The 15,691-nt window shown below is 45.6% G+C and overlaps 1 protein-coding gene across 3 annotated transcripts in view; it reads right to left on the bottom strand.

Annotated features, from left to right (window-relative positions):
* LOC135217527 (probable aminopeptidase NPEPL1) overlaps window positions 1-15,691 on the bottom strand; it is a 143,372-nt gene that overhangs the window by 94,784 nt on the left and 32,897 nt on the right. For all 3 annotated transcript variants that reach the window (XM_064253503.1, XM_064253495.1, XM_064253510.1), the window contains exon 2: window positions 2,973-3,150. In XM_064253503.1, coding sequence (XP_064109573.1) covers window positions 2,973-3,122 — 150 coding nt within the window. In that variant the 5' untranslated portion in view covers window positions 3,123-3,150. The remainder of the gene's footprint in view (window positions 1-2,972; window positions 3,151-15,691) is intronic.

Raw genomic sequence — 15,691 nt, 5'->3', positions numbered from 1 at the left:
CTGAGCGGGAGAAACCGACCTTGCGGTAAAATTACAAAGAAGAGCTCTTTTCTTAAGGAAAGCTGTTCCAAAATGAGAAACCAGCTCTTCCGAACCACCCCTGACGGCCTTGTCCATACATGACGAACACGCTGGACAGCTCCCCCAGACTGAGAGATTCAGGGCTTCTAGACTGAAGGTCCAGAACTCCCAAGCACCAGTCTAAGAAATTGAAGACTCCCAACGTGCGCAGCAGTCCTTTCAAGTGGTAGTCCGTCTCTGCAGGAGTCCAGGACACCTTTGCAGATGATGAGAGGGACCTCCTCTGGGCGTCTACTAAGATGGAGAAGTCCCCAAGTGCGGACGAAGGAACCTTCACCCCCACGTCCTCCTTGGTTTCATACCAAATGCCTCCTTTCCCGGCGAGTCTAGAGGGAGGAAGGGCGAAAGTGGTCTTGCCCTGGTCCTTCCTTCGAGACAAAGTCTTGGAGCTTCTTGAAAGCCCTCTTGGTTGAAAGCGAAGTCTTCATCTCGACAAACTCAGGAGTCTTGAATGACTTAGAAGACGAAAGTTGAGAGGGAGGAGACCTAGGGGCTGCCGGCTGAAACTTATCCCCGAAGGACGAACGTAACAGCCGCATAAGAACCTTATAGTCGGAGACAGACGAAGCTACAGGAGGTTCCTCTTCGACTGAGCTCGCTGGACTACTATGTTCCCCTTCTTCTCTAAGAGGAACTGGAGATCGTCCATCCGGAGAGGGCGTACGTCCAGCAGGCTTAGGTTTAAACAAAGACTTCCGCTGATCCTTCCTTTGCTTAGAAGTTAACGCTTCAGGCACGGACTCGTCCTTACGACGATCCTTAAAACTTGTTGAAGGACGAACGTCTTGGGAGCGTTGAGCGTCCTTTGAAACGACGGGGACTGTCTTACTATTAGACACGTCCCTACGAGAGGAAGCACGAGCTTCCTGACGAGAGGCGCCAAAAGCGTCCTGCTTCTCTCGAAAGACGTCCTGCTTAGCAAGGAAAGCGTCCTGCTGAGCGTCCTCTAAAGCGTCCTGCCTTGTCCGAAAAGCGTCCTGCTTTGAACGGAGAGCGTCCTGCCGAGCGTCCTCAAAAGCGTCCTGCCGAAAGCGCAAAGCGTCCTGCTGAGCGTAAGATCTATCAGGAGAACGAGAACGGTGACGATCCGAAGGAGAGAGAGACAAACGAGACGAGAGAGAAGGAGACTGCTTCGTCCTCTTGACGGGCAGCCTGACTTCCTTTCTCCGCTTAGGCTCGACTGCTGCTGGGCGAGTCCTTTGAGCCATGAGAGACGAAATCTGGTCCTGAAGGGACAAAAGGATTTTCTTCGTAGGTGACGAAGTAGAAGGAGCAGGACTGACCCTGCGAGAAGGCGAGGGGACGCATCCTTCCTTCTCGCAGGTACAGCTACCTGCTTCTCAGGGGAACACGCCTGTGCGCGCAACCCAGCGTCCTCGTCGGTTGAGACTCTACCTCTCTTCTGAGGAGGAAAAGCGTCAAAAACGTCATCTGAAGAAAGCGTTGGATACAGGACGTGATCGTCCTCAAAACGAAAAGTCCTTTTCAGCGGACGAGAGTCTCTCCGAGCGCTCCACCCCTTGCGTGGGGAGGACGCCGGCTTCGGAGGACGAAAAAGCAATCCTTCAGGATGCGCGACCCTGTGCGCGCTCCTTGACAGCCTGGGACTTAGCAACAAGGCCTGCCGAAGGGACGCCAGATCGGTGGGGAGCCCCCGTAACCCTCTTGCAGCTTTCGACATACCCTCTCCCTGAGTCCTGGGAGTCCGATAGAGGTCTCAGCCTAGAGGCATTATGGGGCCGATCTGACGCCCCCTCCACAACACTAGGGGCACGATCACAAACTTTCACAGGGCCAGTTTCCAAGGCCAACACTTTAGATTCAAGAGCGCGAATAGACTCGAGAATCAGAGAAAGGGCATTACCTTCTCAAGACACAGCAATAGGGCCCGAAGGCAACAACACAGGATTAGGTTGAACAAAATCTACCGGTGTTAGAGGAGGAGAAATGTTACATTCCTTACCTTTTGTAGAACTGCTCTTGGAGGAAGACCTCCTGACTCTATCACGCTCCAATTTACGCCGATAGGTCTCATACATCTTCCATTTATCATCTGACAAATCCCTGCATTCATTGCACCGATCATCAACCACACAAACATGCCCCCTGCATTCCATACAAACTGTGTGAGGATCAACTGAAGGTTTAAGAAGCCTCACCTTACATTCACTCCTCACACACACTCTGAAACTCCCTGTACTTGATCCTGACATCATGTACACAGAAAAGCCAATCCAAAATAAAAAAACAATCCACTATTACGCGTGCCAATCCAACAATCCAGAGTCGATACCAAAAGTCAATCCAGAAACTTTTAAGCAAGATAATCCAAAAATCCTAGACGGAGGTACTGCAAACAGTTGTTTACAGCACCGGCGACAGAAAAAATATGAATAGAAAATGGGAATGGTTCCTGATATCCGCCTCCCAGCGGCGGGAATGGGTACTACCACCTGGCCGCCCACTACGTGTGCCGCGAGTTTTGAAATTGTGTCGGACGTCAGAAAATACAGCTATATATATATCTGACAGGTAAGTTTCATGAACAAAAGTTGGTTTAATACTTAGGAAGCATGATTAAGATCATATTTAGTGTTCAAACTCTAGAACTAAGTATTTATTAGCATTTTTAGAGACTGCCAAACTTATGGAAAAATTCTCTTTGCACTTAGTTCAGGGTATTACTGTAATATCTTTACCAAAAGAGAATTTAAATTGAATCCATTTATGACTATGAAAAATAAGTTATAAATAGTCACTTATAACTTTTTACACAACAGCAAACAAAAATAAACTAGTATCCAAGTTCTCCAATATTATAATGAATTAGGACTATGTTACAAATGGATCACTAGAAAGTATAATCTTTCTACTTCCAATAAAACACATACCTCTTCATCAACTCTTGGCTGCAACTTCATTGAAACATCACTAAATGGCAGTGCAGTAAGATGACGGAGTTGGCCAATTATAAGAACTGGACATTTACGGGGATCTGAGGCAGTCAGAGACCCCTTGATTTGGATCTTCGGACCCCCCATCACTCAGTAACTGAATAAAATCTACACTCTGAAAAAGTTACAAGTCATTATTACAAAACTCTAAAAAAGTAAAACTCTTATGCAATATTGCAAAATATGCTATATAAAATGTTATAACTAATTTTTCTTACAATACCATATTTGTGTATACTGTACCATATGTAAGTTTTCCATAAACTTACTTTTCAAAAATACAAGTTAAATTTACAAGACTGTAAAAGTAAAACTATCAATCACTTAGCCTACAATGTCATTCTTGAAAACCTGTCACAAGCTGAATTAGTGAAAAGATTAGTTTCATTATGCATAATTAAAATTTGCTCTTGCAGATAACAACAATGAAATGGTTTTTTTAAAAATAAAAATGATATTGTTAGAATACAATAAAGTTTTGTACATACTTACCCGGCAGATATATACTTAGCTTATGTCTCTGACGTCCGACAGAAATTCGAATTTCGCGGCACACGCTGCAGGTAGGTCAGGTGATCTACCCCCCTGGCCGCTTGGGTAGGTGGCAGGAATAGGAACCGTTCCGTTCTAGAACCAGATTTTCTCTTCCACCTGTCTCCTGAGGGGAGGCTGGGTGGGGGGCCATTCATCGTATATATCTGCCGGGTAAGTATGTACAAAACTTTATTGTATTCTAACAATATCATTTGTTTGTACAGCACTTCCACGGCCTATTATATACTTAGCTGATTGACACCCTTGGTGGTGGGTAAGAGACAACTATTTACTGAATAGACAGGTAAACAACATACGTTGTAGGTAATAAATAAATAAAACCTTGGTTCCTACTTGTTCAGGCGGAAGATTCCATGGCTAATGCCTAGGAATCTGCTTCGCCCATCAAGAGCCTCAGAGAGGATGTGACCTATGGCTTAAGAGTTCTTGTGGGCTCTGTCGATGGGGTCTTATCCATTTACTCCGACAAAGCCTCTTACATGACAATATGCCTATGCCTAGTGGCATAATTAAGGAGCAACACCGATCCCGATCACTGATCCTAACACAGATGGGTTTTAGTGCTTAAGTTGAAAAGAGTTATCCCAAACTCCTTTCAAACAAACAACCCAAAGAAAAAAACACGACGTTAACTAAAATTTAACTCACTAGTTAAGGATCAGTATCGGCTCCCTATCCCAGCAATGTATCCGCAGACACGTATCAACCAAGAGAGAAGGATCTCTCGTAGGTTATCTTGACATCCTTCGGATATGGGAAGTCAACACAGAGTTGCATCTCCCGTATGTGGACAGCTAATAGTTCCTTATGACATATTGTTAAGGAAAGAACAAGAATACCGAAAAGCTCGCACTTCATGCGCTTTTAATTCTCAGCTGTTTGAAGGAATCATCAATGCACTTGTCAAGTGCTTAGGAGATCACATTGTCTCAAAGAAGGCCAGGGCATTCTTTGATATAGATCTCTTCTGGTGAAGCCTGGAGCCTGGCTAGCGCCTCGCGCCTGGCTGGAGCCTTTGCGCCTGAATGGCGCCTAGAGCCTGGCTGGAGCCTTGCCCTGGCTGGCGCCTCGCGCCTGGCTGGCGCCTGATTGGCTCCTCCCTCCTGGCTAGCGCCTCGCGCCTGGCTGGAGCCTTGCGTCTGGGGCTGGCCCCTTGCGCCTGGAGCTTGGCAGAAGAACTTTCATGATTACTGTCTATTGAGTCTGCATGCCTCAAGAGTTTCAGCGAGGTAGGGACCTATGACTGACAAACCCTTCTGGATCATGTCAATGGGGGCTAGCCCGCTTACACGACAGAGCCTTCTCGGATCGTGCCAATGGGGGCTGACCCACTTACATGGCAGAGCCATTACCTTGTATCATTATCAATGGGGGGACTAGCCCTCTTACATGACAAGAGCTTTAGGTTTCTCTTTACTGGAAGGAGCCTTGCGCCTGGATGGATCCTCAATCCTGACTGGAGCCTAGCCTTGAAGGAGCCTGGCACCTGGATGGCGCCTGGCTGGCTTCTAGAGCCTGGCTGGGCTCCTAGAGCCTGGCTGGCTCTTAGAGCCTGGCTGGCTCCTAGAGCTGGCTGGCTCCTAGAGCTGGCTGGCGCCTCGCGCCTGGCTTGGCTCCTCCACACTTGCTGGAGCTTCGAGGCTTGGAAGAGTCTCTAGGCTGTCTGGCGATGTCCACATCGGACACTCTTATATCTGTCCGATTGTTCGCCTCTGGCGCATTTGCGCCAGGTTGGAGGCCCGCTCCTTCTCAGTATCCGGCCATGACAGAGTTCCTTGGAACTGTCCGCCTCTGGCGTTTTTCGCCGTGTATTGGCATTTGGCGCTTGGCTGGCGCTACATTGTCCGAGAGTCCTGAACAACCACATAGTTTATCAGGAGGACTGGAGAAGGGTGGAAGAAAAATTTTTCCCCTTTGAAGCTTTTGGCCCATGGCAAGGGGAGGTGATTTTAGTCAGCTACCACCCAGTAGACGAACAGGATATCTAACAATACGAGAGAGAGTCTTCCTCCGAGGAGGATCCTTCGTGAACACTTCTTTTGCTAACGAGATCTCTTCTTACATGTTGATGAGGTTCCTCGTTGCAGGAATCTTCCTAGCCTTGCCCGAAGGAAGGGAAGGAGTCTGGAAGTCGAAGGAGAGACTGAGCTGAAATTGGGCGGAACCCTGATTTCTAGCTCTTATTGTATTCTTCTGAATACCTTCTGGGAAGCATTTTTGAGCCCTCATCGCACCCCGAAGACTCTGTAGGCAAACGTTTAAACCATCTCTTCTTCTGTAGATGAAAATGTAAGTACCCTGCCTGGGCAACTAAACTTCTATCTGAAAGCGTTGCGTCAGGAATAGAGGGATTTAGTTCTTTTGCCAGACATACTATGCTGGCAAGAACCCATTGCCGAGTCTCCATTGAATCTGATGCGAGATTCCAATGCACAAAAAATTCACTTGTCTTCTTGGTCGTTTAGGGCTAAGAGAAACAAAGAATTCCTTCATAAACTTCCTCAAAGAAGTTTGATGAGGAGCAGTTCCATTTTGTCGGAACACGGAATCTGTGGCCCACAAAAAAAAAATTCCATTCGAAGTACATGATATCCTACTCTTGTCGTATTGCGGTATCGTATAGCTCCCGAAGATCTTAATCCTCTGTTATCTCTAATTACCCTTGTAGAGACAGAGTATAGCCTTTTACTGCGTTCTTTGATAGCAGATATATACATAGGTGATTCTTCCCTCTGAAAGTGAAGAAAAAACCTCGCTATGTGGTTCACAGAGGTATTGGAAGAGGACAGTTTCCTCATTCCATCTAGCACGATCTGCAGCAAATTTAATTTCTATATTTTTCTTTCTTAGCCATGACTATTTTTGTCATTTACCTTGAAAAATCCTCTCATTCATGTCCACTTCTGGTCAGTCTGCACGTGGAAAGACTCAGAGTGGAGAGGTTTTTCAGGTCTATTTATAATAGATTCTGATAGAATATCCAGATACTCTTGGAAAAGCCTTACGAAACATGCTGTGAGAAGAACGTGACTTCTGTAAATCCAACCTCTCTAAGGCCAAAATGAGGCATTCATCCTCTCTTCCTTTGACGCCCATTTATCTTAATATCTGTTAAGAATTTATAACTAGGGGAAAAAAGACTAAAGTTTATTCCCCTTCTTTAAATTAAAGATGTCGTATATTGCTACCTCTCTTGGTCGAGGAAAGGAAGCAGTCTATAGGAAGCCTGTTCGTCTTCTACCTTGCGAAGAGATCTATGAAGACTTTCGCAGGTTCTCAAACTCTTTTCAATAAATGTTAGACATACGTTAACAGTTATTATCTTCGATCGAGAAGGTTCTCACGGACATGCAAAATCTTGCATCGAACCTTTAAGGATCATTACGTTCCGTGTCTGTTCCCAAATAGGTTCTCTTTTGTTAACGCGAACAGGGGCGAAAAAAGAGATTCTCGATGCTCTTTGCGATATGAGAGAGTCGTGGAATTGGCCTAATGATTAAAAAAAAAAAATCATTTTCATTTCATCATTCCTTGTAAGCGACCCCTTTCCGATTAAATGGGTAACGAAATCAGGAACGAATCTTGCCGTTACCGAGCCTTCGAGAGGCTACTGGTTTGTTTGTATGGTGTTTTTACGTGACTTCCGAACCACGTCGAGAGTGAACTTCTATCACCAGAAATCCACATCTCTCACTCCTCAATGGAATGGCCGAGAATCGAACCCGCGACCACCGAGGTGAGAAGCAAACACCAAACCAACCACTACTGGACTCTTAGGTTAATAACTCGCTAAAAATGATATTGTTAAGATACAATAAAGTTTGTTCATACTTACCTGGCAGATATATATATAGCTGTATTTCTCCGAAGTCCGACAGAATTTCAAAACTCCCGGCTCACGCAGTGGTCGGCCAGGTGGTAGTACCCATTCCCGCCGCTGGGAGGCGGGTGTCAGGAACCATTCCCATTTTCTATTCAGATTTTTCTATTCCCACTGTCTCCTGCGGGGAGGTGGGTGGGTACTTTGAGTTATATATATCTGCCAGGTAAGTATGAACAAACTTTATTGTATCTTAACAATATCATTTTGTTCATGAAACTTACCCAGCAGATATATATATAGCTGAATCCCACCTTTGGAGGTAGGGAGAGACAGAAAAGGATTTTGGAAACATATTACATGCAGATGAATAACATCTTGGTTCCTTACCTGTTAGCATAGCTGACTTCGTGATTACTGTCACCCAAGTCTGCTACTGCTTTACTAGAGTCTCCAGCAAGGTAGTGACCTATATAGCTGGTGAGTTCTAGATGATCTGTCAACGGGAGCGTGACCACAATGTGACTAGACCATTTGACCATACTATGAGGGCAACGAAGTAAAAAATTCACCACCTGACCAGCCTAACAATTTTCATTCCCACATCACTTAGGCTAAAGGAAAGGAAGTCCGGCTCAGGCGGACGACCTTACAACCATACAACAATCCATAAAAACTCACCTACCCATTTCCTACAGGTAGGATGAGTGCTACTTCCAGCCCCCAACAAAGTGTCTGCTGCGACGTATGGTCCAAGCGCATAGCAGTTCTCGTATGTCGTCTTCACATCCCGCAGGTAGTGTGAAGCGAACACCGAGTTGCTGCGCCAAAAGGTGGCACTCAGAATGTCATTGAGTGCCATGTTCTTTTGGAAAGCTACCGAGGTAGATATATCTCTCACTTCATGGGCATCACTTTCAACAGCTTAACATCACTGTCTTCGCAAGATGAATGCGCCTGTCTAATGGTGTCTCTCAAGAAGAATGCCAGAGCATTCTTCGACATCGGCAAATCTGGTCTTCTGACCGAACACCATAAGTTGCTCGAAGGACCTCGACATTCCTTCGTTCTTTGTAAATAAATAGTTGAGAGCCCTGACAGGGCACAGGACTCTCTCTGGTTCGTGGCCAATGATTTCCGCCATACCCTTAATCTCAAAACTTTTGGGCCAAGGGTTAGACGGATTTTCATTTTTCGCTAGAAACGTAGGACTTAATGAGCAACAGCATTATGTCCCCTAAAACCAATATGCTTGCTAAAGGCTTGAATTTCACTAACTCTCTTCGCCGTCGCCAGAGTCGTTAGGAAAATAGTTTTCTTAGTAAGATCCCTTAAAGAGGCGTTCTGAAGGGGTTCAAACCGATTTGACATTAGGAATTTAAGTACTACATCCAAATTCCATGATGGTAACTTAGGTTGAGGAATCTTTATAGTCTCGAAAGACCTTAAAAGATCGTGGATATCCTTATTATTTGCCAAATCAATTCCTCTATGTCTAAAGACTACAGATAACATACTTCTGTAGCCTTTGATTGTTGAGACTGCAAGCTTTAGGTCGTTTCTCAAGTAGAGCAAAAAGTCCGCTATTTGGCTCACAGAGGTCGTGGTAGAGGAAATGCGTGTTCTTCTGCACCAGCTCCTAAACGAAGCCCACTTCGATTGATAGACTCCAAGCGTGGAAGCTCTTCTCGCATTGGCGATTGCTTTTGACAACCGGTCTAGAAAAACCCCTCGCTCTGACCAACTTTTTGATAGTCTGAATGCAGTCAGACTCAGAGCGGGGAGGTTTCCGTGGTATCTCTCGAAGTGGGGCTGTTTGAGTAGATCTGTCCTCATGGGCAATGTCCTCGGGAAGTCCACTACATAGGTCATGACCTCTGTGAACCACTCCTTTGTTGGCCAGTAAGGAGCGATTAACGTCAATCTCGTCCCTTCTGGACATTGCAAACTTTTTCATCACTTATCCCAGAATCTTGAACGGGGGAAATGCGTAAAGATCCATCCCTGTCCAGTCCCAAAAGAAGTGCATCTATTGCTACTGACTCCCGGGTCGAGCACGGGGGAAGCAATACAACGGAAGCCTCTTTGTTCTCGCTGTCGCAAAGACGTCCACTAGAGGACGTCCCCATAACTTCCACAGCTCTCGACACACATCCTGATGCAGAGTCACTCGGTCGGCAACAGTTTGACCCTGCCAACTGAGGAGATCTGCCCGGACGTTCTCCACGCCTGCAACGAACCTCGTTAGAATCGTTACTTTCTGAGTTCTGCCCATAACAAGATCTCTCTTGCTAGGTTGAACAATGATCGCGAGTGAGTCCCTCCTTGCTTTTTTATGTATGACAGAGCTGTGGTATTGTCTGAATTTATCTGCACTATCTTGTTTGAGACTTTTTCTTTGAAAAACTGAAGTGCCAAGTATATGGCCGCCAGTTCTTTGAGATTTATGTGCCAGAACACCTGTTCCCCTCTCCAGGTGCCTGACACTTCACCTTCCTCCCTAGTGTAGCTCCCCACCCGGTGGTGGACGCGTCGGAGAACAACACTAGGTCGGGGCTCTGAAGTTTGAGGGAAGTTCCTTCCGAAAGCTTCACAGGATCGAGCCACCACTTTAGGTGATCCTTTACCTCCTTTGGGATCCTCAAAATTGTCTCCAAATTTTCTTTGTCCTTCCAATTCTCCTTCAGGAAAAACTGGAGAGGTCTGAGATGTAGTCTCCCCAAGGAAACATAGAATGAGTACTCACAGGCGAAAGAGACGATCGGTCCACCCGTGCGGGAGACCTCTTAGATCTTTTAATCGGTAATCTATCATCTTTTCTTCTCGGACGAATTTCTGACTTCTCTCTCAGCCAGCAACGAAGCAAGTTGTTGTTGCATCGACCTGATAACACTCTTTTGTAGTAAAAGATTCTTTTTCAGGAGAAAAACTGATCCTATGAGAAGGCAAGGGGCGAGGGGAAGCCCTATCCCTTCTCACAGGACCCGTTCTTCTATTCTTAGAACGAATAGGCCGCTCCAAGGCGTCCTCGTCAGATGACATCATAATTCTCCTTTGAGGAGTCCATGCAGCAAAACTCTCCGGTGAAGACCGCAAACCAACAGGCGAAAAAAGGACGTGAAGCGTCTTCTTCACTGCGATCGAAGACTCTGGCCGCTTGTGCGACACTTGAGTTTTCGATCTTTTTTGCGGTGGAGAGTAATCCAAGTCTCGAGGCGAAGCCCGTAACGAAGAAGCAGCGCAAAGAGACTCTGCGCCCTCCTCTGAGAGACTACTGACGATAGCCGCCTGTGCGACATTTAACGTCATAGCTCTTTTCAGAGGACGTGAGCGTCTTCTCATGCTCCAAACTCCTGTTAGGGAGGACGCCTCCGAGGACGAAAAGCACTCGCGGAGGATACGCGCACTCGCACACTCTTTGGCAGCCTGGGGATCGTCTACAGGTTCTGCCGAAGGGACGCCAGATCGGTGGGGGTTCCCCGTAACCCTCCTGCGGCTTTCGACATGTCCGTCTTCCTGGGCTTGGAAGTTCGACAGAGGTCCAGGCCTAGAGGCATTATAGGGCCGATCTGACGCCCCCTCCACAACACTGGGGGCACTTTCACTGCACTTTTGTTCACTAATAATGCTTTTACCCTCCAAAGCGAGCACTTTAGATTCTAGGTTTCGTATTGATTCCAGAATCGTAGAAAGGGCATTGTCTTCCACTGATTTTTCAGGGCCCGAAGGCACAACATTTTCAGGGCCCGAAGGCCACAAAAAAAAAAACAAGGGAATTTAGGTGTACCAACTACTGAATGTATAGTAGGAGAAACCTTACTACCCTTACTTCTACTGACTGATACACTCCTGGAGGAAGATCTCCGTATCCTATCACGCTCCAATTTCCGCACATAGGATTCATAAGCCTTCCAACCCGAATCAGACAGACATTGGACACTCCTTACAACGGTCCATTTATAACACACGTATGTTCTCTACAATTATTACATATTGTGTGTGGGTCTACCGAACCTTTTCGGTAGCCTCACCTTACAACCTTCCATACAACACACTCTGGTGCTAGATAAACTAGTCCCAGACATCTTAGTTAAAGGAAAAAACCAAACCAAATTCAAATCCAATCCACTATCAGCGTAAGCCTAGTCACAATCCACGTTCGATAACCAAAAAACAAACAGGATACTCAAGTAACAGAGAAGTTTCGAAAATCCTAGACGGAGGTGTTGAAAACAGTTGTTATCAACACCGGCGACAGAAAAAAATCTGAATAGAAAATGGAATGGTTCCTGACACCCGCCTCCTCCCAGCGGCGGGAATGGGTACTAACCACCTGGCCGAGGCCCACCTGCGTGAGCCGGGTTTTTTGAAATTCTGTCGGACTTCGGAGAAAATACAGCTATATATATATCTGCTGGGTAAGTTTCATGAACAAACGAGAAAATATCTTGGATGGTACTTCTGGCGCATTGCGCCAGGCTGGCGCTTCTGGCGCAATTTGCGCCAGGCTGGCGCTTCTGACGCTTTGCGCCAGGCTGGCGCTTCCTTCTAGTTCTTTTAAGGTTATGTGCCAGAACATCTGTGCCCTTATGGTACCCGACATCCTTCACGTGTTAATTCCGTTCTTAGTAGGAAAAAACTTTTATATACGTAGTATAGTCCATTCAGGGAAACAACTTCTGCCACTAAGAGAATGTTTCCCATCCGACTCGCCCATCTTCTCGAGCAATATCCGATTCTAAAAAGGTTGTGCGCGTTTCTCGAAAGGATGAGAGAATTATATTATTTCGTGCTCTGCCGTATTAGACTCCTTTATAATACTGTCACATTGTGGTAAACAGCATTAATCTAAGAAACCTTTGTAAGGATACTAGGAATTCTGTAGTTAACCTCGGTATGCGCATAAGACTTGACCATACCGTAGTCTTAAAGTGAATTCTCTTCTACTACATTCATCTTCTCACTAAGCATGTACTCTAATAAGCCATGCTTTCGTAAGCATGAGAGCATCATATAATATAGAGTTCCGCTGCGTTAGAATCCTTTAATAATGTTACCTACGGTAAACAGCATTGAAAGGTTGTAATATCTTTATTATTGAAAGCTTCTTAGCAAAAGGCAGACAATATTTTATTTATGTTTGCTTAACTATCCCCTCAATCCGAGGCTAAAACCGCGATTGTAGGGGAGAGACACGGTTAGTTATTCCATCCCGCAGGAGAGAGACATGTAACCAACCACTCATGACCGACACCTACATGTTACTGCGTTGGTCTCTAAGGCGCGATAGCAGTCTCCGTTAGCCGTCTGGCCTTACTCTTCCAGAGTTGCCAGCTACTACATTAAATACAGGAATCTTATAAAATTATCGAACTTCAGGAAGTTCTTATTAATGCATATTTAAGCGAAACAAGACTTCGATAAATCTAGAAGCTAAGTAGGTGTTGTCTTAACAATCCCTTTAAGCGTAGTCCTTCCTAGGAAATTCCTGGAAGGATACTGATAATTGAGTTGCTCTAACAAAGAAGTAACTACGGTATGTGTGATTTGCCGTATCGTATTCTCATACAGCAGATACTCAACTACCTTCTTTCCCTGCCGAGGCAGATAAAGGAAAATTTTTTACTGTCTTCGTTCCCTTTTTTTTCGTTAATAGAATGATAGAAAGAGTATATATCTCCTTAAGGAAGGAAGTTAATCCAGGAACTCTTTAAATCTTCGTGATTTCCTCATAAATCGCGGAAGAGACAGAATTCCTGTTCGTCTGTAGGGTTTACGGAAGGAAGTAGATATTTCCTATCCGCCATCATACCCAAACGTCGATGAGATTCTTATAAGAAAAACTCCCAAAGCGCTTGCCTCTTCATAACGAGGGAAGAGCATGAATGAAGGAGTGTGTCCGCATTACTCAAAGAGGAGCCTCGCGACTGACCTCTCTCTCTTAAGAAGATTTGGAATATTCTGGCGCCTGGCTCCTTGCGCCTAGCGCCTGGATAGTTCCGCGCGCCTGGAATGTTCCGCACGCTAGAAAGGAGACTCGCTCCTGGAACGTTCGCTTGTTGTGGAAGGTCCCGTGCGCCCTGATAGTTCCGAGCGCGCCTACTAGACCCCTTTTTAGAAAGAGCCTCTTGCCCGGAAACGTTCAATGGAAGGATCGGTCTGATTGCCACTGTACTATAAGGCTCCTTGCTCTAGCCGTCTGTTTTTCTGTTGCAATTTGCGCCAGGCTGGCGCTTCGTCTCTTTGAAGGCGCCTTGCGCCAAGAAAAATTTTCTAGAACGCGGCTCGCGCTAGTCTGTTTTCTGGAACGCGGCTCGCTGCTGGCTGTTGGAACGTGGCTCACGCTAGCTTGCTGGAACGCGGCTTCCTAAGTTCCTGGCTGGCTCTTGCTCTTGCGCTAGATCATCAAAACATATACATTCTTCGTCTTTTCGGATGTAAGATGAAGAGACGCACTTTTTTAAGGATGCCTTTTCAATGGCTATCCTTGGCAGTCTGGACGCTCTACAGAACCTGCCGAGGGGACGCCTGACCGGTGGGGATTCTCTGAACCCCTTACGGCTTTCGACAATTTCTTCTCCCCTGGGCTTGGGGAGGCTTGAAAGAGTCTAGGCCTGGGAGCGAGACAGAGCCGATCAGACGCACCCTCCACTGCAATGGGGAACACTAGTAATCACTTCTTACCTTTCAATAGCTCGCATTTTGAGCCACAATCCTTGTCTTCAAATTGCAATTATGAATTTGAAGTTTCTGCGAAGTAAGAAGGTGATGAGGATGCAACACTACTAGTACTGTTAATACTCTAATTGCTCGTTAGTACGAATTGTTTAAAAAACTTTTAAAAAGAAAACGTATCTAATTACATGTTTTACCGACTCCCTAAAGTAGGAAGTCAGTATATTTCCTCAATCAATTCTAACACTTATTACACATATTAATGAATAAATATTAATATTTCCCTTTCTTGCAAACTATGTGAGTGTCTACCGAAAATTTCGGTAGTTACACGTCATATATTCTTCGAAATTTTCGAAGCCAAATTCATTAAAAAGTTAATAAAAGCGTATGCCGAACCAAAGACCCAGTACTTCCCTGCAAAAGACAGCCCAGTAGATCGATGGCGATGAAAAACGAAAATCAAGTCAGGAGGTAGCAACAACATATGTTGACACTACCGCGACAGAGAAAATCTGGTTCTAGAACGGGAACGGTTCCTATTCCTGCCACCCAGCGGCAGGGGGGTAGATCACCTGACCTACCTGCAGCGTGTGCCGCGAAATTCGAATTTCTGTCGGACGTCAGAGACATAAGCTAAGTATATATCTGCCGGGGAAGTTGCATGTACAAAATTAGATCTTGTATATACTTACCAAGTAATTACATAACAAAGTTTCTAGTATCGTAAGCTAAAAAAAATGTGAAATTCACAGTAGCAATTCTTTTGTTATTAGTGCAGGTAACTAGCCACGCCCACTTTTGGGAAAGAAAGGAACAATTGAGCAGAAAATACCAATTTGTTTAGGCACATGTCCATGTGTGAATGATTTGGTTCTGACGGCTCAGCTGGTCTGCCAATACATTCATTCTTCCTTGCACAAATTTGGCGACTAATGTCTGATTCTGTTTCCCATACAATGAGGTCCCTTGCTGCCTTGAAGAGGGAAAAAGAGCAGGTTCCCCCCTTGCTTGCTTATGTATGCTAGTGGAGTTATATTATCCAAGTAGACTGCTACCGTCCACCCAAACACTACTGTGAATAAGGCTTTAAGACCCAAAAGTATTGTCTTTTAACTCCTTGACATTTGTGTCTCACTGTAAATGATCTCTTGACCATGTCCCAGAGATTTCCTTGCCTTCTAAGAGGGATTCCAACCCTGATCCAATGCATTGGAATAGAAGCTTTGGTCTGGGTTCTGAGGGAATAACTTTCCAGCAACCTGTCTCTTGATTTCCTCCAACGCAGGTGTTTCTTGACCTGCAGGATGATCGAGAAAATGAGACTTGGGATGTCCAACTTGTCTCTCAGGTAGAACGGAAGAACTCTTGAATGCAGTCCTCCCCAAGGATATTATCTGCTCTATTGAGGCTATGGAGGAGTTATGGAGTTCCATTTGACAGCATGTGTGTGAGAGAGAGAGAGAGAGAGAGAGAGAGAGAGAGAGAGAGAGAGAGAGAGAGAGAGAGAGAGAGAGAGAGAGAGAGAGAGTAATTGGCGGTTGGATGGTTAACGACTGTATTGGCTGTTGGTGAGTTCTGGCTGGGTTGTCTGCTGGTAGAGATC

The sequence above is a fragment of the Macrobrachium nipponense genome, chromosome 19, assembly GCF_015104395.2.
Source record: "Macrobrachium nipponense isolate FS-2020 chromosome 19, ASM1510439v2, whole genome shotgun sequence".
In the NCBI taxonomy this organism is placed as follows: Eukaryota; Metazoa; Arthropoda; class Malacostraca; order Decapoda; family Palaemonidae; genus Macrobrachium; species Macrobrachium nipponense.
This window is presented reverse-complemented; position numbering and strand designations above follow the sequence as displayed.